Here is a 25,772-nt window from a genome sequence, read left to right on the forward strand (position 1 = left end):
AAAAAAGGGCTGACTGTGGCAGCCTCTCTTAAGCACTGTCCTGAAACACTGCTGACCCAGGATCTCAATACTGAATAAGAAAGATGAGGATTGGCTATTAAATATGTATACAGATTTCTGAACTGTGAGGAAGACAAAAACCTGTAAATTTACAGGTTTACCACATGTAGCATTCACATACAATTTTTCAGAGACAGGATACTGTGAACTTTATTCACAGTATTTCTTAATCTCCACTTTAAATTTGACAAGTCAAACCTGAAATCATTTATTTAAACACCTTAAATTTCCAAGTTAGTTGAATTCAAACAGCCTCATATAACATGATGGTTCAGGAAAAGACCAAAGCAACAATGTTCTGAAACTGGGATAAAGTTTCATGCCTTTTATAGACAGAATTTATGCAATTAAGAGTTAAACTTAAGAGATTAAAGGTGAGCTCAATTCATTGGTATTTATGCAAAGAAAATGGATCAGCAAATGAAATTCTGCTGCAGGATAAAAATGAATGCACTGTCTGAGCTTTCTTTACCAGTTTCTATTTTTATTGTGTTCTTATTTTCCTCTTTGTTCAATAATGAAGGGGAGGGGTTGAAAGCATCCAAGCTTGAGCCCCCATATGCAGAGCAAAGTTTCCATTGCTGTGCATTATCAAACTGGGTGTTAATTTCTTCCAATTTTATTTCAACTCTGCCATGGGACATCTGTTCTTGTGTGCTATGTTATATTATTAACACTTTCTACACTCTGTAACAAGAGCTCGGACAACAATTTTGAAAAGACATTCCTGCTTTAACTTAAGAATTCTAGAATGTGCTTTTTAAAAATTAAAATTCCAGCACAGCTCTCTCATTATGGTAACAGCTGAGCATCCATTTCCAAGTTGTGGATGTAAGGAGAAACCAGATGTGGTGTGATATGTACTGCATGACAAACTTATTACTTAAAGTTCTGTGCCATACCATACAATGAGAAGATATTTTCTACTGCTAAGTCCAGAATTTGTGAACAATTAAGATCCAAATCACTCCAGTTTCTTTTTAAGAGTGAAAACCCAACTGCAGTACACTTTTCTACAGCAGAATCAGACCCATTTGTTATCAATTTTTAGTGGGAGATACCCAAAGGGAGAATCAATCATCCAGATTCCTTTTCCACTCCAATGTAAACAAGCTTCAGTTTATATAAGTAAGACTAAGCTCAAATTTGTCTGAATCTTCAAAATTAACAGTACAAAGACAACGTTCTGATAAAAAGGATAAAAAAAGGCTTAATCCATCATACAGCATTAGGTTAGAGCTGGATGTCAATTTTTAATGAAGTCATTTTTTATTAAAATGTCGTTTGCCAAAAACAGGCATCCTCAGGACTGCAGTTTGAGAAAAGGGAAACAGAAATCCCAAAACACTGTTTATTTAAAGCTGTTCTCTCTATTGGCAAAAATTTGTCTTCATCCTAGTGAGTATTTCCATGTAGGTTTCATAGCTGAAAAAAGAACAGTGTGAAGAGGTTTCCAGACCAATACGGGTTGTTCTAAGACTTAAATCTGGGAAAAAAATCAAAAGACACTTGGAAGATTTGGACCAGATTCCTAAATTTAATTGTAAAATTATAAATTATTTTCACTGATGAGATCTGGAATAATTGCATGGTAGCTGAAACCCAAGGCTGTGTGCCACTTCAAATAGGTTCAGGGTTTATTATTAATGCACCACTTGGAACATGGTTAATGGACATGGGCAGGAAAGAAAATAAAGTTCCTGGCTTCCAAACCAGCTTTCTTTGGATTACTCAGATACACAGATTCTGTGTCAGCTTGCTTGTGCACTGGAAGAAAGAACATATGCACAAAAAACCCATCCATATGCCTTGTCCATGTTACAGGAATCAGTCTCTGGATTTCTGTGTTGGCCTAATAAAAAGGATGCAGGAAAGGATGCACAATGCCTGACACTTGAGCCAAGGGCTTGGTTATTGCTCAAAATAAATCACTACTTAATTACACTTTGCCAAACAGCACACACAGCTTTCTTGTGGCACACACCCAGCAAGCATTCCTTACTGTAATACTTGCAATATTGACAACTTCAACTGACAAAATGATAAGAGTCTAACTCAATTTAATTTACTTTATCAGTGAACATTTCTGTGTTGCTTCTTACTGAAGGAGTTTGGTTTTAGTGGTTGCCACTTAAAAGTTTGGGAAGTTTTGGAAGACTTGTTTTATGTGAAAAACAAAACTAAAAAAAAAACCCCCACTGCCACAAGATAAATATACAGTGCAGAGAGTTAACATTTCCACTCAGAGACCCTCATCCTGACAAGAAACTTCTCAGATAGATATGCCTTTAACCCTACTAGCCTGCCAATAATCCAGCTGGGTTATAATGGCAGACACAATGGTAGGGGAGTGACATCCCCACCATAATAAGCAGCTGAAACAGAGACAATTTCATTACAAACCAAAACGAACATTTTGTCAGCTGTTACTATAATACACAACTGCTGAAAATAGGGTGTCACAAATAATGATAAATATTCATTAGGACATCATTACACAGCTATGAGAGACATGGCTCAAGCAGAGCTGCCCTTGCTGGCTTTACAAGTCACTATCACTTCTCTCGAGATGCTAAACTCTTTTTACTGATGGCCAGCAATGATTTTTCCTAAACATCAGCAGGAAACACGACTGTTTAGGATTTCATGGCAGACTCTCAGTGCCTCGCAGGAGTGAGCTTCTAAAGGGAAACAAAAGGAGAAGAGAGTCTACAGGCAGATGGCAGGCAGTCGGGGAAAAATCCTGCTGTGTTGGCTGACCAGCTAAAAAGAAACAGAGGGAGATGGTCCAGCAAACCCATTGTGGAATAGACAAGGGGAAAACTTGGGGGGGATGACAAACAGCTTGCTTCTGTTACTGGTGCCACTATTCCCTGAAGTGCAGGGGATCAGAACGAAGGAGAATTTGGCAGAGAATATGTGATACCATACCAACATCCCCTGGCACAACTGCCCCTTTCCTTTCTGCTCTTGGGACTCCCTAGACTGCCACAGCTCCCATTAGGTTTTGTACTGAAATGGCTTTAGCCATCCAATGAGTAGGTAAGCAGGTAACAAAATAAAGGCATGAGAGAAAGTCTCAGGTTGAGCCTGCCCTGAACAAAGGGATTACTGTACCAGCAATACTGCATCCATTTGACCAGATGCAAAAAGGCTTTTGAGAAGTTCCAGAACAACATCTGCACTCAACAGTCATAGGAGAACTTCAACTTCCATGTATATTTATGTACTTACAATGCTCCTGCAGCCTCCTAACTTATCATTAACACATCATTGCATTATATTGAGACTGGCAGGCCTATTTCTATTATGGACCTTTGCGTTTTCATGATGTTAAAAAGAAATGCATTCAACCCCTCCACCTCTCTCCCCCCACTCCCACATATATGTATTTATGTCCTGGCTTTGTAATGATCACCTGATTTCTACATGTCACCACCATCCATAAAGATTTAAAAGTCACAAATTGAGCAAATCATAGATGTGAAGAAAAGATAGCTTAAATAATTCTAACAGAGTCCATCTTTTGAAGCACAGGTCCTTGCTTTGTAAGAAATACGAAGCATGGAAAGTGCAAGAGCTTTTTGGCAGCGGGAGCGCGCCGGCCAGGCACGGCCCGGCGAGAAGGGCTTGGAGCAGCTGGTCCAGCCCTTCATCTGCCGGCTGTGCTGGGCGCCTGCGGCTCCCGAGGCACCGCCACCAATCCCACTGGCTGAACCTCGCCCTGCTACAAAACATGCCACCTATCCCACACTTTATTCAAGATTTTATCACCCGATGGATTATGCAAATTACAGGACATAATACTTATAATGATACAAATTCTCATTTAAAAACAAAACAAACCCCAGCACGGTGGAAAGATGAACAGCCTATTTCATCTCTTTACCAACCAAGACCCAAATCACCACCAAAACTTTCTTTCCCTAATTTTTGCATAAATCTTCTTCATTGTATTCTAATTGATCGCTGTTTATCAAATAGTCTTGCAGGATAACAAAATGAGAATATGAAATTCATAAAAGGCATATTTCTCTTAGAAATCTTTACCCACAAAACCACTTTAGCAGTAACATATAGAGTCCAACAGAGAAGAGGGTAGGTGAAATTTCTCCATTAACTCAAGGGGAGTTAATTTCTCCATTAACTCAAAGAAAGGGAGTGAAGGAATGAGGGCAAAAAATCCAGATCGCTGCCTGGGACAGAAGATGGAATTTTTAATAGTCAAATATCTGAGACATAAAAATCTCAGGATTGTTCCAGGAAATGAACATATTACATTCCTCGCTGAGCCTTTGAACCTCACTCATCTAAGTGCACAGGAAAGAGAATTTCTTCATAAATCAGAAATAAGAAAAACAGTGTTTAAAGGCTGAGTCATCACAAGTAAAACTTCAGCTTCCACCTACACCTCTTACACAGGCACACACAGAGAAGATGAACAGCATTGTTTATGAACACTGACACGTCTTAATATCAGATGAGTCATAATACAAGGTATTTCAGGATTCATTTTATCATAGCACATTAGAGGGACACAAAAAATGGACTGCTTAAATCCAACCCACATACACTTTGTCCAGTGCTGTGTAAGATTGCCTTTTCATATAACATTTTTCAATATCAGCAGCATCTCTCTTTAAACAATTAAAGTCCATTTCTGAAATTGAGGCAGTTATCCCAAAGCAGGTGTGCCTAGCGGTCAGTATGATCCTGGATGCTTTGTAGTGATAACTGTAGATATCCTTGTACTACTTATATTTATTTTCATTTCTACCTCTTAATTCTATGCATAACTTAAAAAATTTTACAAGTGACATAACTAGTTAACTAGTTATGGATTTCCTCTCCTAACAGTTCCAGTACTTCATACCAAAATTTAGCTGCAACTGTACCCCAGGTGTGGATATTTGACTCAGTCCTCATTTTTATTGTATGATGCTCTGAGATGACAGCAACAGCACAGGATCCTTGCCTCCTTCAGTGCTAAACTTTGCTTATCAGACCCCTTAAATCCCTAGAACTCATTAGAACAAAGAATGTTGTCCTTCAGTAAGATCATGAATAGCCAGGCTCAGTTTTACCCCAGGTAAGATATTTTTATCTCCAGAATGATATCAGCTACTACTATAGATCCTTCTCTCTAAATTCTCAGTAGATTTATAACTTCATGGCACCTGGCTGGCTCTAATGAGACTCTGAATGTTCTCTTTAGGGTTATGTTGTCTCATTTAGTCAGACTGGTGTTCTCTGGGTGTGATTTATTGTCATTTATTGGGTTCAATCAGGGTTCATTGTCCCTCAAAATGGTGGGAAACTTTCTTTAATCTAAAGAAGGAGCACACTTGCTTCAGTACCCTGATGATCCCCTGCAGCATTTCAGTTCACTGACTTTGGGATGATTTTCTGTTCTTCTTCTGACTCTTTTCTTATAACACCTGCTGCAGCCACTGCTCTGCCCTTGGGCTTGTGCTCTCACAGTGAGTCTCTGCAGTGACTGAGCTGCTCCCTGGAACTCTTGATGGGGAGCTGAGTGGTGTTACACAACCCACCCATGGACACCATCACAAATCTGTTCCTCCACTTTGGCTCTCAGGAAGGAACTGGGCCTCTCAGCCATGCACAGAGAGGGTTTGGAATCTCACATTCCAAAATACCTAGTGCTGTCTTCTCCTCAGGTTTTGCACCACGTGCTGCTCATCTGATCATCCCACTCCAGCACCCTTCACACCAACACTCAGTTTCCCTGTCAATCTCCAATCCCTTGTGGTGCTCAGTGCTTCCTGAGAGATGCTGAGCCTCCACTTCCACCTGTTTTTCTGAAAATGGGAAATGCTCAGCCTCCCTCATGACTCAATCTTTACTTGGCATTCTTTTCAAATACCCAGACACTGCAATTTTGGTATGACAAAAGCCTTGGTAGAAACAATTCTTATAGGAATGGCTGGGCTATCATCTTTGGCTCTAAACTGCTTTCAGATAATGGATCTGATTCTCTCCTACCTACCATTTTTGGTTTAATTCTTTAATTTTTATATGTCTTTTACAGATGCATAACAAACCAAGAGGCAAGATGCCCTGCAGGCTGGTGCTGTATCCTCTGAGGTTTGACTGGTTAATGCTCTGAGAGGTCTTCCAGCCTGGACTATCCTGTGATCCCAAGCAGTTTTACAGCCTGATTGGCATCCATACACATCACACTAGTTAAATGCAGCACTACTGCATTGTACATTGCATAATCTTGTTTTTTCCAGCTACATTTCTCTGCATGTTTTTGACAAATAAAGCACTGGCAGAGCAAAGGGAGTCCATCATAAAGTGAAAACAATCTGAGAATTCAAGCATCACAAAGTGAATTCTTCCCACAGCAGCACTGTCCCAAACTCCCACTCTCTATTCTAGGTCCTTGACAAGGAGCAGCAATGAAAGTCAGAAATCCAATATTAAAAGAATGTCTTAATTCTTTTGTCTTAGCTGCGAAAAAGGACCCAAGATCTACAATCCAAAAATTTCTTTAGAAACAATAAAGTCCTTAGATCTTATCTAAAGACAAATTTGCATTGTCCAAGTTGAATTCAAGTTCTTCATAAATTGTATTTATGGGTACTCTGAGACCCTCCATGTGTGCAAGAGAAATAATTCACCTGAAAGTGGCCTGGACAGCAAGTTTCTAAGTAATTTCATTCCCTTTAGTGGAACTGTTGTAGAACCACATGAAATCTGATTGCCTATGTTGCATGCTCCCAAGACTACCCATAAAATGCAATTTTATTCCTGGGTTGATGATATTTAGTTATTTATAGATAGGTGGGCAGCAGAGTGCTTTTTGCCATGCTATTAGAGATGGTCATGAAGTAATGCCCACACAGTCAGATGAAGATGATGTTTCCATGCTGTTCCAAAAATCACATCAAGCTCTACAGAAACCACAAATGAGCATATTAACATTCTGCCATTTGAGCATTCTGATCCATTTGCAGATGTTAGTGAATTGCTCCACAAAATATTGATTCCTGCCTCTCTGATTGCCTCTCAGAGATCATGATTCCCTTTAGTTCAAAGGGTGCTACACTTCTTAGCAGAAACTCTACCCCAAGACCCACTCAAGCTGCTGCATCACCCTTTCAGTCACAGCTGTAGCACTCCTGGGCTGAAACCCACATCATGGATTCTGTCATCTTGCCAGTGTGCAGGTACCACTTATGGCTGTAGAGTCACAGCATCAAATGTAAAGAAGCATCCAGACCCAGCATCCAGTCAGCTACAAAACACTGAATGCTTTAACACTTGTCCTGATAATATCCACTTTACTAAAGTTCTACAAAATGTGCAGCTCTGTGGATTTCAGCATTTGTCTTTCGTGGGAAAGTGTGACTTACCTGTTCTAATAAATCAGGATGCATAGGCATCATTACTATGTGAATAAATAACAGCTTTCCAATTTAAATTCTAGGGAAGTTGGGTTTTGTGTGTTAAATAAAGCTATACAGAAATAACCACAGCAAGAAAGCATTTTCTAGGATACAGAAGCATGTAACAAACAGCATGACTATAAAAAGTGGATGCTAGCATAAAGAACAGGATTAGAGAAGTTAATTAAATAACTGATGCTACCTATAAACATTCTGGAAAGACAGTACAGTATAGGTCCTCCATGGTTTCCTAGCAACAAAATTTTCTCTGCTTTCTCAGAGTATGGTGAAGTTGTGGAATCCTCCTACACACAATTTGAAATCAGGAATGAAAACAAGGATGACCTATCTTCCAGACTAGAAGCACAAAACTGCCTCAAAGCCTCCTGAAACACAGCTCAGTAAAAGGCACTGCTGGCTTAACTGTGTTTCATCTGCATATTAGGCAAGGTCAAAGACTTAAGTGTGGCCATAGGGTAATGAGCCCTTGCACTGAAGGGCATATGGTTTTCAATAACGCGAAAACTAAGGAATGTGACATATTTTAAAATAACTTCAGCAACCACCAGAAAAATTAAAAATAATTCCCAAAGAAAATGGCAGAAAGGAAAAAGGTTTAGACTGGCAGCTGTCCCCTTGCTTTCCCTAGACAGCATCAGAATAGGAATGAAACAGAAAAAAATCCCCTGGTTTATTCCTGTATTTCACAGTGATTCCCTTGAGAAAAATTCTTTAATGTTTATTTCCCCACCCCCAGAACAGAGAAAGCAAAAATTTATTTCAGCTAATCAGTTTTAGCCTTTACTATTATTAGTATCCTATCTGTAATGAAATGGAAAATAACAAGTAAAATTATTTTATAGCCCTGATAGTTACTTATAATGCCTAAATTCCTCCTCATAAAAAAAATTAAAAAAATAATAATAAAAAAAGAAGGTTATTGTTTAAACAATAAAATTTCCATGCAGGAATTCCTCAAAAGAAATTTCCCACCAACAGAATTAACAGGTGGTTTTTCAATTTGGAAAGTATCTTTCATTTCTTTAATCACTTAGAAAGCAAGGTTATGAATTCAAGAGTTTGCCAATATACAGGTAATTGGATCTATAACTTAAAAGAGTTATATCTTTCTAAGCACAGGATAAATTACCATCTCACACCAAGGAATGGTCAAGTATCTGTAAGAAAATAAAGCCCAATGCCACTAAAGTAATAGAAAACTCTGAACTGCCCAGGCAATCCAATTTAGAGTTTAATACAGAAAGCCTTACTCTACAGGCAAAATCCTACTAAAACTGAACAGAAAAGTGACAACATCCTCATGGCCAAAAGTGTACATGAACAAGTTTGCTGTTCAATTCCCTTGGGAGACTTTTTTCTACAAGCTAAGAGGAAATGGGACAAGTTACTACTTTACTTTTTCACTTTATTTCACTTGGAATTAAAATCTCCTGAGCAGATTATAAGGCATTGAGATGACAGGAGTGAAGCCCAGCCTCAATCTTGAAATGTGGTATTCCAAACATCACAGCACAGGCTCACAGCAGTACCAGGCTGCAGTCTCAGCCTGCGACTGCTTCCTCAGCTCTGCTTTAAGAAGTCAGCACCAGAGGCAGAATATAATTCAGCAAGACCAATGGCTAAAAATATGTCCATGCTATGGTAGGTATCCAGAACTGATGCTCCCCATCTCTTACAGTTACTTAAAAAGGGAGGGAACAGAAAATACTGAACTCTTCCATATTTATCTTCTCAACACAGGATGTGCAAGCACTGCCTACATCATGTGTTACAAAAACCTCAATCTTTGAATATCTACTGGCCCATGAGAAAGAATTCAAGTAACACTGACATCTTGTTCATCATTTGAACTCTAAATCAAATCAGACTGTTTGCAGATTACAATAGATGCATGATTGCAATGAAAATCTCCTAGCAGTGCACACCAATGTATATTTGCAATGCAAGCTGATTGGCTCCCAAGCACCAACAAGAGTCTAACTTGCCAACATGACAAAATTGTTGACAGAGAATCTACTGACACCATTTATTCATGTTCTGTTAATAATGGTGCAGGGCAGTTTTCTTCATGAAATACATACAGATACACCAGAAAGAAATTGGGGAAAAAAATCTCAAACCTGCTACAGCACATTTCAAGAATGTGTCAGTCTGTGGGAGATGTTGCTCTGTTTAATACATTCAGTAGCAATGGTGCTTGGCATTGTTAGGCCAGAGTGTGACTGCCAGAGAGTCTCAAAAATGGTCAGATGGGAAAGGTTCCTTAACAAGTATGAAATAAAATAAATAATGTAACAAAATATCAGGCAACAAGTTTAGAAAAAGTATAACCTAGGGGACAAATTTAAATAAAAAATAACTTGTGAGGCAAAAATATAACCTTACATTTTTACATTTAGAACTGAGAGGAAGATCCAATACTATGCACCTGTCTGGACAGTGTAAAGGAGATGAGTCAAACAAAGATGGTAGAGGGGGTTCTGTTAGATGTAACAATGGAAAGAAAAGAGACTGCTTTCTATCAAAGCTTTGAAGGCTCAGTTTCAAGGAGGAAAGCTTGAGTAGCAAACCAGAGGTAGCTTACCAGCCTCTTATTCAGCAGAAATGGATAACTGGATAGTTCAGATATAGCTCATGGGATTCAGGTGAAAGTCTATGCTCTACATTTGACTTTAAAACACAGCTTCTCAGTACCTCATTTCCCTCTAAGAAAGAAAAATACTACTACTTGATTTCACAGCAGGCCTCAAAGGATAAATGTAAGACATGGATAGAGTGGTACCTGGGCTACCTAAGTATTTAGAATACAATGAAATTGTATTTGTGTGAACATGCAAGCGTGATTTGCCAATAGAACACTGCAAAAGCATGAGTCCTAAAAGCTGTCATAGGCACATCTCCAGCACTCACACAATGAGTGGGCAGAGGAGAGTTTCAGCTAAGTTCCATATGGAATGAAGATCAAGACCAGATGCAGCTGAAATGTGAATGGAGGAGCCACACAGAGATGTAGAATCATATAACTGGGATTACATGGGGCAGCTCCAATGTTGCTGCCTCCCCTGCTACATCCTATTGGTAGAGATTTATAGACAAATTGATTAACTGACCCTTGAGAAAAAACATTCCAGATTCTAAACAGCCCAGTCTTTAGGAAGGAATAAAGAAAGCGGTTGCAGAGCTACAGTCAGTTTATAACAATGAATATGTAATTGCACTATTTGTACCAAATGCAAAAAATAAATCACAAAATGCCAGCTTTCTCCATGTGGAGTTTCATGTAACAGGCATCTAGATAAGTGCATATTTTGCTGTTAATAAACTTTTTGTGCTTTTCTCTGCACCAGTATTGTAAGGAGTGGAAACTGTGAAGTTCAGAGCTCTAAGCATATGGAATTTTCCAGGTCACATGTTAGACCAAGTGCAGGACTGCGCTGGGCAGAGGAAAAAAAAACCCTGAATTCTAACCATATGCTTTGAAATGAAACAATGTGCTCATTCTGTTACAGCTGAAAACTTTTCTAACTGCTTTATGGTAAGCAGTAATAAAAAGGGAAAGTAATCTTGAGGCAGAATTTACTGGGAATTAGCAAGTAATTACAGCAGAGTAATGAGAATACCCAAAGCATATATGGTAAGCATGACGCAATACAATATTGATTAAGTTATACCATTTCCATCATTATATTTATTAGTGTGGTTATACAAGGATAAAAAACTGACAGGAATTAAAATAAGTGGGGCTTGGGTCTTTCTTTTAAGTATTCCATGCTAAGACTTCCACCTTTCAGAGGATCATGAAATTTAACTTTTCCTTCTACTAACTGAACTATGATCAGTAGCAGACTAGTAGGACTATCCAAGACCTTAACATTTAATTCCAATTATAGCAAAGGCTATACACTCAGAAAAGAAAAAATCCCACACAGAAAATAGGATAAGGCCAGTGCCTGGAACACACCTTGGAAAGACACCCACAGCTGCATTGTATCAGCACCATACATGGACCAAAATTCACTGTAGAGGCAGCCCCCTTTTCCACTGACAGAGCTGGACACGTCCCTTCAGAAAACCACCATGTTCCTCTGCTTATCTGATTACAGCCATTGCCATTAAATAGTCAGAATTTGTCCAGGTTAGAAATGATCATTAGTTTCTAGAAATTGAAGACAGTTCACAAATTTAATTGATTGTCCTCAAATACAAACTTGCTCTTCCTACTAAACTGTGCTCTTATTGGTGAGGTGATTTAGGTTGCTTTAGACAATCGTAAATGCAAACAAGAACAACAATAACAAAAAGAGAATAAGGGGAGACTAAAATCCTTTTAGCTCTCAGATTCTATGCTTGGTGTGGCATCTGGGATTATTTCTGTAACATAATATTGGGACTTCTCTGTTGCTACATTGTTTCTGTTGCTATGTTGTTTATACCACAACTAGATTCCCCACATATTCTGCACTCAAATTTTGCATTGGCTTTTCACAACAGAATCCTAGAATCACTTCGGTTTAGATGTTTCTCCTTACATGATACTAATTTATGAAATTATATTCAGCAGTATTTGGAATGTCATTTTAAACTTAATAAAAACATCTACAAACAAAAGTCAGAATTTGTTTTCATAGAATAAAACCCATAAGTGTCTAACAGTATGGGCTCAGGTTATGACAGCAATGTCCCAAATTACTGGAGAACTACATTTTCACTCCAGAGGTTGAAGGGTTTTGTGTCTAAACTGACCATAGCAATATGTGCATTCCAGGGTCAGAAAGTTTGAGGTCTTGTCTCTCTTCAGGCTCAACCTGATTTGAAAGTAGGGAAGCAACCTTAGAACATAAGCCAAAAGGGCTTCATTTTTTGTATTGTAGCACTGCACAAGATAAGCCATCACTGGAAAGAATTTGACAGAGCCCTTTGAGTTAAAATAAATACTTTTTTTTTTTAATCTCATGCTCTATGTTAAGAAAAAGTCTTCACACTTGTCAAGAGTGTCAAGCTTGATCTGATGCAATAGATAATTTTCTACATGCAGTCTGAAAGCAGCATCCAGACATGGCTTTTTCTAGCTACAAGGGTGTATGGTTTTGGGGAGACAATTCCAGACTAAAGCTGTGGTCTACAGCTACAAGCATAAACCTCTGGCTGGAGGTTGCAGTATGCTGCAGGTAAGTGTTGAAAGCCTCAGGCACCTTTTAGGATGTGACACATCCATGGATACATTAGAGCTCTAAGGCCTGTTTTAGGATGGTGTTTGGTTCCCAGTTAGAAAAGTAGGTTTTGCTACTACTTTCCTCAGATTTTTGTACTAGAATTCAAATCACATTTGGTCTGTAACAGCAAGAGAAACTAGAAACTAATAAAAGCAAAGGGAAAGATCTGTCTAACCTCAGAGCTGAACAAGTGACCTCAACCCTCTGAATTAAGGGATGGCTCATGACTCTAGTAGCTTGTAGGACAGAAGTAAAGCCTGCAGAATTTAACTTATACAATTTTTCACTTCAAAACCATCTAATGACATGGCCATTTACCAGATATTGCACTGTCTCCCTCAGAAAAACATATAATCAGGAAGTAACAGAATTTAGACCTTCATTATTCTTCTGGGCACTAATACCCAACAAGAACTGGCACTTCCCCATTGGATTCCTCTCTTCTAATTTTTGAGGACACTTATCATTAAGGAAACAAACAGTGAAAAGAGACAAGGCGACTGAAGCTCAGGGGAGATGTCCACAAGAAGAGTGATGGAAAAGACAGACGGGAGATGCGATGGCAATGTACAGGACGGTCATTTCGGTATTTTTGCGCTCGGGAGCAGCCCCGGGCCGTGCGGGCGGAGGGGCCGGGCAGCCCAACTCGGGTGAGACGCGGGGCAGGAGCCGCTCCTCCGCCGCGCCCCCGCTGCCTCCGCCCTCGGCGCGCCCGCCCGGCCCCGCTCCGCCCGCAGCCAATGGCACTCGGCGAGGTGGCTGCATGTGGTGGCGCGGACCCAGCGCCGGCTGCGAGCGCAGGAGAAGGCAGCGGGCTGCGCTCCGCCGCTCCGGGCACTCCTCCTGCCAGCGGCGGCCCGAGCTGCCCCCCGGCCCCGCCGGTGCCTGCAGCATGGACTCGGACTCCGCGGAGCTCAGCGAAGGCGAGCTGGTCTCGCCCGCAGGTAAGCGCCGGCTGCGGGCGCTGGGTCCGGGGCGACCGCGCCGAGGAAGGGGTCGGGTCCCTTCCCGTCCCCTGCCGTCGGGTGCCCGCGAGCTCCGGGCAGCGCTGCCGGGCTGAGGGCACAGGGCAGCGCCATCCCCGCTCCCGCGGCCCCGGCACTCGCGGGCACCGGCAGAGCCGAGCGCCGGCCCCGGTCCGGCGGCCGCTCCCGCGGGCTCGGGGCCGCGGCCCCGCTGCGCTGCTGCCCGGGCCGCGGGAGAGCTGCCCCAAGGGCTGTGTCGTGACAGCTGATTAAATGGCAGCGCTGGCGCTAGCTGATGCTTTATACCCACAGGCTGCAAAGTTTTCGGGGCTTTGGTCGCGGCTATTCCGCTGGCGCTCCAGGACCACCGCGCCTGGCGCGCATCCGGGGCGGGCACGCAGAGCCCCCGGGCTGCTGGGCTTTTGTTTTCAAGTCTTAACTTGTCACCAGGAACCATGCTGTCTGATTGCTGCATGCCACATAGTTCTTGGAGGAGACAGAAGGAAAAAAAAAAAACCAACAAAAAAACTCTCCTGCCCTTTCAAACCTTCGCGTTCTTGTGTCTTACGCGAAACAAATGATGGTTGATGCGCCGTTGTCAAAGGCCATCCTGCACACATGGTAAAAACGGGGACAACAAACTTGTGCGAAACACACAGAGGTAGGTTCGCTCCACCAGCACAGCACGTGGCCCAGGGATGCGCTGTCACCTCACGGCCACACCTCTGGGTGCCCCACCTTTGGGTCAGCGGTGGTGTCACCCTGCCCGCAGCAGAGCAGGCAGCAGGGGTGTCACACACACACACAGGACAGGGCTGGGCTGCAGGGGTGTCACACACACAGGACAGGGCTGCAGAGGTGTCACACACACACACACAGGACAGGGCTGGGCTGCAGGGGTGTCACACACACAGGACAGGGCTGGGCTGCAGGGGTGACACACACACACAGAGGACAGGGCTGGGCTGCAGGGGTGTCACACACACACACAGGACAGGGCTGGGCTGCAGGGGTGTCACACACACACACACACAGGACAGGGCTGCAGGGGTGTCACACACACACACAGGACAGGGCTGCAGGGGTGACACACACACACACACACACAGGGCTGGGCAGCAGGAGTGACACACACACAGGACAGGGCTGCAGGGGTTTCACACACACACACACAGGACAGGGCTGGGCTGCAGGGGTGTCACACACACACACACAGGACAGGGCTGGGCTGCAGGGGTGTCACACACACACAGGACAGGGCTGCAGGGGTGACACACACACACAGGACAGGGCTGCAGGGGTGTCACACACACACACAGGACAGGGCTGGGCTGCAGGGGTGTCACACACACACACACAGGACAGGGCTGCAGGGGTGTCACACACACACACACAGGACAGGGCTGCAGGGGTGTCACACACACACACACACAGGACAGGGCTGCAGGGGTGTCACACACACAGACAGGTCAGGGCTGCAGGGGTGTCACACACACACACAGGACAGGGCTGCAGGGGTGTCACACACACACAGGACAGGGCTGCAGGGGTGTCACACACACACAGGACAGGGCTGCAGGGGTGTCACACACACATACACACAGGACAGGGCTGCAGGGGTGACACACACACACAGGACAGGGCTGCAGGGGTGTCACACACACACACAGGACAGGGCTGGGCTGCAGGGGTGTCACACACACACACACAGGACAGGGCTGCAGGGGTGTCACACACACACACACAGGACAGGGCTGCAGGGGTGTCACACACACACACACAGGACAGGGCTGCAGGGGTGTCACACACACAGACAGGTCAGGGCTGCAGGGGTGTCACACACACAGACAGGTCAGGGCTGCAGGGGTGTCACACACACACAGGACAGGGCTGCAGGGGTGTCACACACACACAGGACAGGGCTGCAGGGGTGTCACACACACATACACACAGGACAGGGCTGCAGGGGTGACACACACACACAGGACAGGGCTGCAGGGGTGTCACACACACACACAGGACAGGGCTGGGCTGCAGGGGTGTCACACACACACACACAGGACAGGGCTGCAGGGGTGTCACACACACACACACAGGACAGGGCTGCAGGGGTGTCACACACACACACACAGGACAGGGCTGCAGGGGTGTCACACACACAGACAGGTCAGGGCTGCAGGGGTGTCACACACACACACAGGACAGGGCTGCAGGGGTGTCACACACACACACAGGACAGGGCTGCAGGGGTGTCACACACACATACACACAGGACAGGGCTGCAGGGGTGTCACACACACACAGGACAGGGCTGCAGGGGTGTCACACACACACACAGGGCTGGGCTGCAGGGGTGTCACACACACACACAGGACAGGGCTGCAGGGGTGTCACACACACAGGACAGGGCAGCAGGGGTGTCACACACACACACAGGGCTGGGCTGCAGGGGTGTCACACACACAGGACAGGGCAGCAGGGGTGTCACACACACAGGACAGGGCAGGATAGCAGGGGTGTCACACACACACACACACACACAGGGCTGGGCAGCAGGACTGACACACAGACAGGTCAGGGCTGCAGGGGTGTCACACACACACAGGCCTGGGCAGCAGGGGTGACACACACATGGCTGGCACGTGACAGATGCTGGGCTGTCACTGACACCAGGTGCAGAAGGAACCTGTTTGACCTCCAGCTTCCCACAGTGAAAGTCATAGACATCCTTCTCTGAAGCCATTAAACTGGCATCAGATGCAAGTGCAATTGGAATGATGCCTGAAATAGTCCCAGTGATCATAATAAAGCCACATAGAAAGTTGCCGTGTGATGTTATTAGATATTTGAGAAAAATCTTCTCACCATAACCAGTCCAGGATGGTGTACTTCATGCCAGCTAACACCCTCCTGCATCCCCAAAAAGAAGGATTTGAACACTAATGTTCTAACTACAAAGGCAAAAAAGCATATTTTTTTTAAATAGTTCACCTGTCCTATTAATACAGCAGTGATAAACAACAGTAGGAAGTCATAAGATAAGTGTGTTTTCTAGTGTCCCAGCAGAACATTTTATAGCATAATCTGAAATCTAATTCAGTTTTAAATACTAGGGGTATTTACTCCTGATATTTTGCTTTGTATTTTCTTACTTGAGATGTAGAGAATTAGCGAAGACCAGCAACAGGTCACAGAGCTCCTTACATTCACAGAGCTCTGTTAGGCTGAGCTTACTTGCAAAGACCACCAACAGCTATAATTTTTCATCCAAACAAATCTTCCAAGCCATGCATGAAGAGCAAGTTGCAAACATTACATTCATAGACAAATTAATATAACAGAGCTCCTGCCAAAAATTTACTCCTGTTCTGAATAGGAAATTTTTTTTAATAAATTTAAAATAACTATGCTCAGAGATTGCCATACGTGGTTTTCATGTCATCACTTGCTAGCTGCCAGGAGTTGATGTTCATCAGTCTCCTTTCCTCTTTTCTGTTCCTTCTTTGTTCTATTTAAGAGAAGAAAAATCTGGTATGTTGGCCATACATGGCAGATGCCTATGCAGGAAAATAAAATTGGAATAGAGAGAAAACTTGGATGTTTTGTCTTACCCAGCTGCATTTTCTTTCCTGCACTAAAGAATTACATGCTCTTTGTTATCCCCCATCGTCTTCTGAAAAATAGATAATTTTGCTAGATTTCCTTTGGTCTTTTTTCTGTACTCTGCCATATGCACAGTGCAGCCTCTCTCTGTACGTGGGTGTTCAGTCAGGCTGTCAGTCACTGCTGCAGGCACAGCAGCTGAGGGGCTGCAGTGTGGGCTTCAGCCACCACCTTCTCGGGGAGGTGCACACCCCACAGCTCACAGGGCAAGCACAGTGTCTGGGAGGAAAATTTGGGATGAAGTCCTGGTGATGGTTTGATTTTGGACACTCATTTTAGTACAGCTGGAATTTTGCACTGAAATTGACAGCAATTTCCGTGTTTAGCTTGCTCTCCTCATTACCAGTCCTCACACTTCCCCGGGCTTCAGCTGGCACAGTTGGAGCTGCCTGCAGCCACTGCTGAGGCTGTCCGATTGTTTGAGCCCCCTGGGATGCAGTTTGCTTTATCTCCAGGCTCCACCATGCTGATGCAACACAGACGTTTAAAGCATAGCCCATTTCAGGGATTGCACCACTCGTGCAATGCCTCCCCAGCCTTTTTTCTGTCCCACTGAGTGGCACCCTTGCCATTCCCGGACTCACACGGGGGTGCAGGAGGCTACCTAGTGCACCCCCACCATCTGCCATACACACGTGGCTTCCAAGAACCAGCTGGAATCATGTTCCAAGATCCCAGCAGCCTCATTTGCTTTAATAGCCCACTTAAAACTTGAGTCCCAAAAGAGGCAGAAATATTTTTTTCTGTATTTATTCCGAACATGTTGTCACAATAGCATCTTCATAGAACTTAGATGGAAACAAAAGGCTCCTTGTATGTGAGCAGTGCAAGATGTTAGCTGAACTTTAAAGCAAACAAACAGCAAAAACCACCACACCTCTAACAACATTCAGCTCTACAGCCTTGGCTCCCGCAAGTCTCCTACACCCATCTATTACTGCTTTGCACTTGAGGTGTCTATAGGGTGAAAAAGCTTTGGTTTCCAAAAATGGTTACTCATGAGACAGACTCCTATTAAGAACATTAAACAGTTCATGATTCTGAAAAAATTATATATTGTGGTGCAAAAGAAGAAAAGTTACATGCTTACTAGCTAGTGAAATTTCTAGTTTTACTGCAGAGGTGACTAGTCATTTTCTTTTTTGTTCTACAGAAGAGCTTTTGAGAACTGAACAGGTAATCTTAAAATAGAACATGGTTCTCATTTTTGAATGTCCACCTATTGAGAGGTTGAGTTTTAAAAAAGCCCTTTTCAATAGAGTAATGGTCTCCTTTCCCTCAGCTCTTTCATAGTCATCCTGCCACATGAAAGAATGATCCTCCATGTCATCTTTCAGAGTAACATTTCACAAAAATTCAGGTCATCACCAACAGAAATGATTTCGCAGTGGGTTTGGAAATTCTGCATACAGGAGAAAAAAGGTGTGAGACCTTCGTTTGGTGTGCTTTGTCCTAGGTTCCCTGGCTGAAACAGGCAGGAATTTGGCCATGTGGCTTTTATGTATACTGATTTAAGCCTTTATACAAGCCACCAAGTCACAGCATGGATGTTCATGTTTGTTTTAATGGAACTGTTATGTTACAGTAGTAACATAAGATAACCAGAGGCTAAATATGGTCTCTGAAACAATACAGATTATCCCCATGAAGTTTAACATACTGTGGAGAGCAAACTGTTGCTGGTCCCTTCTCTGGGTTTCCTTCCGTGGAAGTCGAAAGATGTTTGGCCTAGGAAAGAGCAGCTTGTACTCCAAGCAGAGCTCTATATTGGTGGCAGGGGTTTTGGTTTTGTGGTTTTTTTTAAGAATTAACAATGTGAAGCTTTCAACTTTGTATAATGGCAATGATAACAAGATGAAGGTGACCTAATCACCAGGCTTGTATCCATAAGGGCAGTGGGAGCCTGATTATGACTTCAGTACCTCTTCAACAGAGCCAAGATCTTACCCTGGAACCCTTAGCACAAAAAATGTTAATGCATTTAAAATTATTTGATAAATTATCTGAGCTTTTCCCCAGGCAATAAATATATACTTGGTAAGAAATCCAACTGATTTAAACATTATTTACTGGTGTAAAACAACCTCTACAGACATGAATAATTTTTCTAGAGCTGTACTATTATTTGATTTGCAATGCTTAGCAAGTAATTTTTTCTGCAAATTATTTATCATGTTATATGAACTGTCTGTAGTTCTGTGATGTTAATCTTTGAAGCCTGTTACATATTTTAGTCACTGTTTTAGAGTTAAATGCCATTAAAGAGTTAATATATTCTTGTAAATACAAAATTAATTAGAAAGTGTAATGAAGACATTTAAGAATTATTATTTGAGGCATTAGTAACATGCTTAGGTGATGTATAGTGCAAGTAGGCATTGTTTAACCTTTTGCAGTATCACACCATTTGAAAAATATAGCCTTTGCCCCAAGGAATATTTGTGTGAAGAAGGAGGGGTTTAGTTTACCAAAGCCTTGTTTTGATTCTACATAGAATGTTCCAAGTCAGATAAACAGTAATATTTATTAGACTTCAGACAAGCCAGAAGAAATAGTAGATAACATGTTCTAGGTATGAAAACTAGAAAAATATTTTAAAAGCAAAGAATTTTTATGAAGTTCTTTCTAGCAACTATCTAATAAAGGCTTTCCCTTCACTTTCTGCTGGACAACTAAGGAAAACAAAGCTAATTAAAAAAAAAGATGGACAGACAACAGACATGAGCTAACATGCCATGGGACTCGTGCACCAAACTGTTACAGGGCTTTCTGGATCACACTGCAAACTGAGGCAAGCACAGGTCCAGGTCTCTCTGCCAAGAGAGTGGGCAAGAGATGCTTTGGGATGAGCAGGCAGCAGCAGCCGGGGCAAGGATGTGAGCCAAGAACATGGTTGGGTGATTTTTTTTCTTTTAGTGTTCCCTCCAGGAATTACCTGGGCTGCTGATTTGCATACAGACCTCTAATTAGTACAGCAGCTGCCAGTTAGAGAGTCTTGTCCAGCAGGAAAAAAAAAAAAAAAAGTTAAAACTTTAAAGGGAAAAAAATTCTAACCACACTGTAAGGATGGTTAAGACCATAAATAATCCCACTTCTGTCAATTTGACTAGGCACCTTGGACAAACAATCATTCACTTGAACAAGTCAATTTGTTCAGGGTTCTGTCCTTAAAATCAAGTGGAAATATGAACTTCATGAAGCACTGGATGGAAGCCCACGCTCACCTGCTTGTGCATGATCATGACCAAGCTGTTCCCCCACCTGAAATTTGATGCTGCTAGCAGTCAGTGAGCAGGAAGCCTCCACTCTTTCTAATATGTAAATATGGACAAGGAATTTATGATGGCATATTAAATTCATAAGTAGGAATATGAAACAATTGCTGCCAACACAGCAATTATTGGCCATTCCTGTCTGCCTTTCCAAAGGTCTGGGATGAGACTGAGTTCTATTTAAAGTGATATTTTGGCAGTAAGGAGTGACCTGTACAAAGCAACGAGTGCACTGCCTCAAAAAACTCACACTTCCCCTTTGAAGAAATAAATCTTTTAGCCTTTCATCTCCTCTACAGCAAAGACTAAAAAGTCATGGTGAGAAGAGTATGTCACCTTACTTAGCTGGTAACAGAGCAATCAAGCCATAAATCTTAGGTAAAAAGAACAACAATAGGACAGACAGATGGAGAGAGTTTTCCTGAAGACCTGGCCTGTCTGAGAAACCTTTGGTACTGGCACTCAACCCAGAGCATCAGCCTTAGGGTGACAGGCCCTCCCAGGAAGGCAGGAGAACCTGTAACTTTCTGAGACCTCACTGCTTTATCTGGTAAACTAAGCAGGACCTGGCTGTGAGCCCAAGCAGTGGTACACAATCCTCTAAACTGTTTATCTATTAATACTCTTCCTGGCACTGTTTCAGCCCGTACTAGATAGCCTCCCACTAAATGTCCTGGCATGAGACAGAGGATAACAGTGGCCAGTATGAATTAAACAACATTTGGAGTGTGGGAAAGAATTCAGCCTGTATCCAGATGGCAGTACAATGCATGGACAAAAGGTTCTGTCCTGGTGTATTTACAGACAGGGAGCCCGTGGTCAGAGCAGGGTGCAGAGGTTCTTCACTCTTACTGTGGCCTCTGATGCCTGCTCAAGGCTGTTGGGCTGCTCAGGGACCCTGCTCAGGGCAGCTTCCCTGGGCTGAGACCTGGGTTTGGAGCCTTGCCCAATTAAAAGTGTGTTATTTGCTGTTTGCCTGCAGAAATCTCTTTGCCAGTTACATGATGGGAGGTCATTTCATGGGCTGACAAGTGCAGCTGGAGGAGATTCACGGGAGGCTGAGGCTTGCTGCAATAACTACAACTTTATAGCCAAGCCTCAAACATCATCTTGAGAAGCCAAGCTGAACATGGGCTGGTAGCCAGTGACTTTTTCTGCTCTTTAAGGCAGACATCTTTAACAAAATAGGCTGAGAAAGAGCAAGAGTCACTTTGATGTCTTTTCAGTGGTCACTAATTCCTCCTCGGTACAGATGCTGGTTTATGTCAAGTTTGAGCTGTTGGCTCTGTTCAGCCTTTCTGCAGAGGAACAGACTGACCAGTCCCTCTGTACAGGTGAAGATTTTGGCTGACATCTGTTGATATAACAACACAAAATAGGGCAGGAAGATTATGCCATCTATGAAACAAACACTTCACTATGGAGACATTCTCCTAGGTCTTCTTAATAGTGCTAGTTTAACATGAAAGGCAATCTTCTGAAACACTCAAAGTTAGCATAATACCTCACTTATCACCATCTCATTCCTGGCATTAACTTTGTTTATCCAAGCAGTTTGTGTTGCAGGAAAAACTAAATTCTTTCTCTTTGAAGAAATGTATTAACACTATTATTGTGTTAGTGCTTCCTTTCCAAATAATTTCCCATTTACTTTTAGAGCCTATAGTTTACATGGTCAAATCACTGACATATGCAGATCAAATAAATACAAGTTTCTTAGACTTCTCAAAGTCGGGGTTTTTTTTTGGTTTTTTGGGTTTTTTTTAATTAAGATAACCACGTTTCAGATTATTTTTTCAACAAAGGCTCTGTGCCATATAGTGTTATGCCAGGTGAATCTCTGTAGCTTTTGTTTACTTGCATGTAATTTTAGCTTTGTGTTTTTGTGCATCATTTCCCTCTAACTCCCAGAAGTGAGAAGGAAGTAGGATAAAGGTATCAAGAATGACCTTGACGTTCACTTCAAAGCAAGTTATAGTTGGTGCCTCACTATTTTTATACATTATTAATCATCTCCACTGTTAGGAAGAATGTTTACTAGTAGATACAAAAGTAATCAGTACAGTCATTATGATGCACAGCTACTGGATTAATTAGACAGTGATAAAGAATTAGTGAGGAAGAATATTGACTGGAATTACAGGTTTAAGAATGGGATAAAAAGTTCAAGCCTAAGTGCACATAAAAACCACTTGCACAAAATTTGTACAGTGCCAGTGTGTCCCCTTCTTACCCCCTTGGACTAACCAGTGCTCTTTAAATACACCAGGGTCTATATAACTGAGAGGAAGTTTCTGTTCAGTGATTAAAACCTCACCTGTATCAGAAACTAGCTTCTGGTGTATGAATCCAGCCTGACCTCAGCTGAGGTTTCTCTGGCTTCTCTCTTACCTGCATTTGTTTTTAAGAGTCTATTTCTATACCGGTTCTTAAAGGTCAGATTATCCTGCATAAGAAGGATGTAACACTTTGCATCCTTGGGGCAGATATAGCCCCAAGAGAGTTTACTCTTGCCTGCAGTCCTGTCCATTCCTCTCCCCCAAAACAAAACCCCACAACCAAACACAACAGCAACAACAAGAAATAAAAACAACCACCAAAAACCCTCAGACCTGTACACTCATCCAAAACAGTCACCACTGGCATTTCTCTGTAGAGCACTTCCTCTTACAGAAGTCATACAGAACTGATGGAAAGCCAAGAACAAATTGTCTCAGGGACAGATGAATACCAGTGTTTTCCACAACTCCGTGATTTAACTTCATCGTTTGGATTAAATCAGATGCCAGAGGGCTTAAAGCAGTCCCAATACTTAGCAGTTAATCAGCTGGCATCTGTTTATCCTCCAGACCTGGATATCTCCTGGAGTTCTGAAGCCAAACCGTGAGCTAGGGCTCTTAACTAGTTGCTGTCGTTCACTTCTGCACAACTTTCTCTTGATTTTGTTGGTTTTACTGTGTGCTAGGAGTTTGAAAGCCTAGTTGGGGACAGACAGAAAATAGCCACTTTCAGTGTTATGTTGCCACATGCTTGTGCTGGTATAAATGGATGTTCCCCCTCCATCAGGAGCAGTGAGGGAGGACAGGCAGAAACTACTCCTGCTTTGAGAAAAGGCACATGCAGAGAGCAGTGAAGGTCTAAAGTGTCATTGCACCCTTGCTTTGACTGCCCCTGCCACCAAAGAGGCTGAGGGCCTTGCAGGAAGGCCGATTTTAGCTATATTTCCCATCTTCTAACCTCTAGAATACTTTTAAATTCTCTCTTTTCCTATCTGCCCTCATATCTTAGACTAACAATTTGTGTTCATTCTCCAGATACCCACATCTTTCTAGCACTTAACTGATCTCTCACTTCTCTGTACCCCAGCCAATATGCTGTCCTCCTCAAGCCTCATTCTTCCAGTATTGATCTGATTTTTCTTCCTTAACTCATTTCTTCTCAAATGCTCTTGGGTTTATGATTTCTACCACTGAAAGAAGGGAGTAAATGCTGTTAGGTTGTATTTCAAGAAAGGGGAAATTGATGGAAGTAAGATACTGACTTGGCATTGTAATTAAAGGTTCTAGAAACAGGAACTAACCTGCCTCCTCTGGCAAACAAAAAAATACAGACAGTGGGCTTGCAAGTGGGATCAGGAAAGTTAATTTGATTTTGAAATACTGAAACAGGTAGATGCAATATTTGCCAGAAAGTGAGCAATAGCATCTTCACAGATAACAAGGGCTTCCCAGCTATTTCCAGAATGCATTCCCGAACAACTCCTTGAAGAAACAGTGTATCCTCATCCCTATAAGTTCAAATCATTGGGCTTGAATAGCAGATCCAGGGGAGAATTGCATCTGTCACCAGACACAGCAGCTGTGACTGTCACTGATCAAACGAGGTCAGAGGAGGACAGATTTCTAGTGATATAACTTAACTATAAGGAGTAAAGGAAACCAGAGCCTTGCTATTTTGCAGAGTATCGTGTTGAAACACAGCATACAGATCTCCTGCACACGAGGTAACAAATACATATTTATTACAAAGTGACAATATTCTTTCATTTAAAAAATATTAGAAGAGAATTCACAGAAATTGCCTCTAGAAAGCTATCAGAAGCTTTAAACAGCTGTGAAAAGGCAGTGAAAGCAAAAGATACTTCTGTAAACTAAACTTATCTTCACTTGGGACAAGAATGTCTATTTTGATTTTCTTCTGCCAATAAGACAAGGATGAGAGCACAGAAATGCACTGAGGGAGGCTTCAGGGAAAGAGCTAAAGCACAGGAATTGCCAAGTAGGTACAGACTCACCAGAACACCAGCACAGTGCCTACATCCACCCTTCCACTCTGCTAGTGACTGACCTGAATCAAACTAAAACTGGGCCCATTCTGCCCTTTAGAGGGTCAGCAGCCACCTTGACACTCAGGTTTCATCTTCCATCACTGGGGAAGAGAAACAAGGTTCCCAGAAGCAGGCTCCCCATTTTCCACCACGGCATCTCTCCCTGGATTGCTGACTCTGTCCCACCCACCTCGCATGCCCTTGGTCGGCAGCACCCCGTGAGTGACCAGAGAGGGGACACAGCCCTGCCCGCCTGGTACAGGGCAGCAGGACAATCCCCCACTACAGCATTCTGCAGCCAGACTATCTTGGAGAGTCCCCAGAGCTGTGCCTTTGCCCATCCATGTCTGGATGATGAGTATCAGCTGCTCCTGCTCTGTTTGGAGCTCTGGGTATTCACCTTTCAGAACCCGGTGAGGGGAGCGGTGCCTTAGCAACAGCCAAGTATTAAAGAAGAGACAAGTGACATGTAGGAAGAGAATTTGGGGCGATGGTGGGGGAGAGATTATTCAGTGTTTTCCATATTTTGGTATAACAGAATTTAATTTCCTTGAAGTTACTGCAGTCGATGACAAGCAGAAGTGTGTACGTGAAATACCTCTGGCTGAGCACTGAAATAAAGCATGACTAGACATACCAAATAACCCATGCAGACTGCAAGGGGTTGTTGAAAAAATAATTATATACTTGTCACTGAAGAAGCTTTTCTATATTTATAATTCCTTTTTCCTCGTAGCCTCATCTGATGGAATTCAGATAGCATGCATGCCATTATGTTAAACAACCAATTCTGGAATACTTCACTTCTTTCCTCTCTTTTACAGGCATTAAGGCCATAG

The 25,772-nt window shown here is 42.8% G+C and overlaps 2 protein-coding genes across 2 annotated transcripts in view; one reads left to right on the forward strand and one right to left on the reverse strand.

Moving 5' to 3' along the window:
* The window catches only part of GLDN (gliomedin), a 95,914-nt gene that overhangs the window by 64,067 nt on the left and 6,075 nt on the right, over nt 1–25,772 (reverse strand). The window lies entirely within an intron of this gene.
* Nucleotides 13,510–25,772, forward strand: part of TNFAIP8L3 (TNF alpha induced protein 8 like 3) — a 46,999-nt gene continuing 34,736 nt past the window's right edge. Inside the window, exon 1 of the mRNA XM_068203941.1 lies at nt 13,510–13,650. Within this exon, the coding sequence (XP_068060042.1) occupies nt 13,599–13,650 (52 nt within the window). The 5' untranslated portion in view covers nt 13,510–13,598. The remainder of the gene's footprint in view (nt 13,651–25,772) is intronic.

Source organism: Anomalospiza imberbis, chromosome 13 (genome assembly GCF_031753505.1).
Source record: "Anomalospiza imberbis isolate Cuckoo-Finch-1a 21T00152 chromosome 13, ASM3175350v1, whole genome shotgun sequence".
Lineage (NCBI taxonomy): Eukaryota > Metazoa > Chordata > Aves > Passeriformes > Viduidae > Anomalospiza > Anomalospiza imberbis.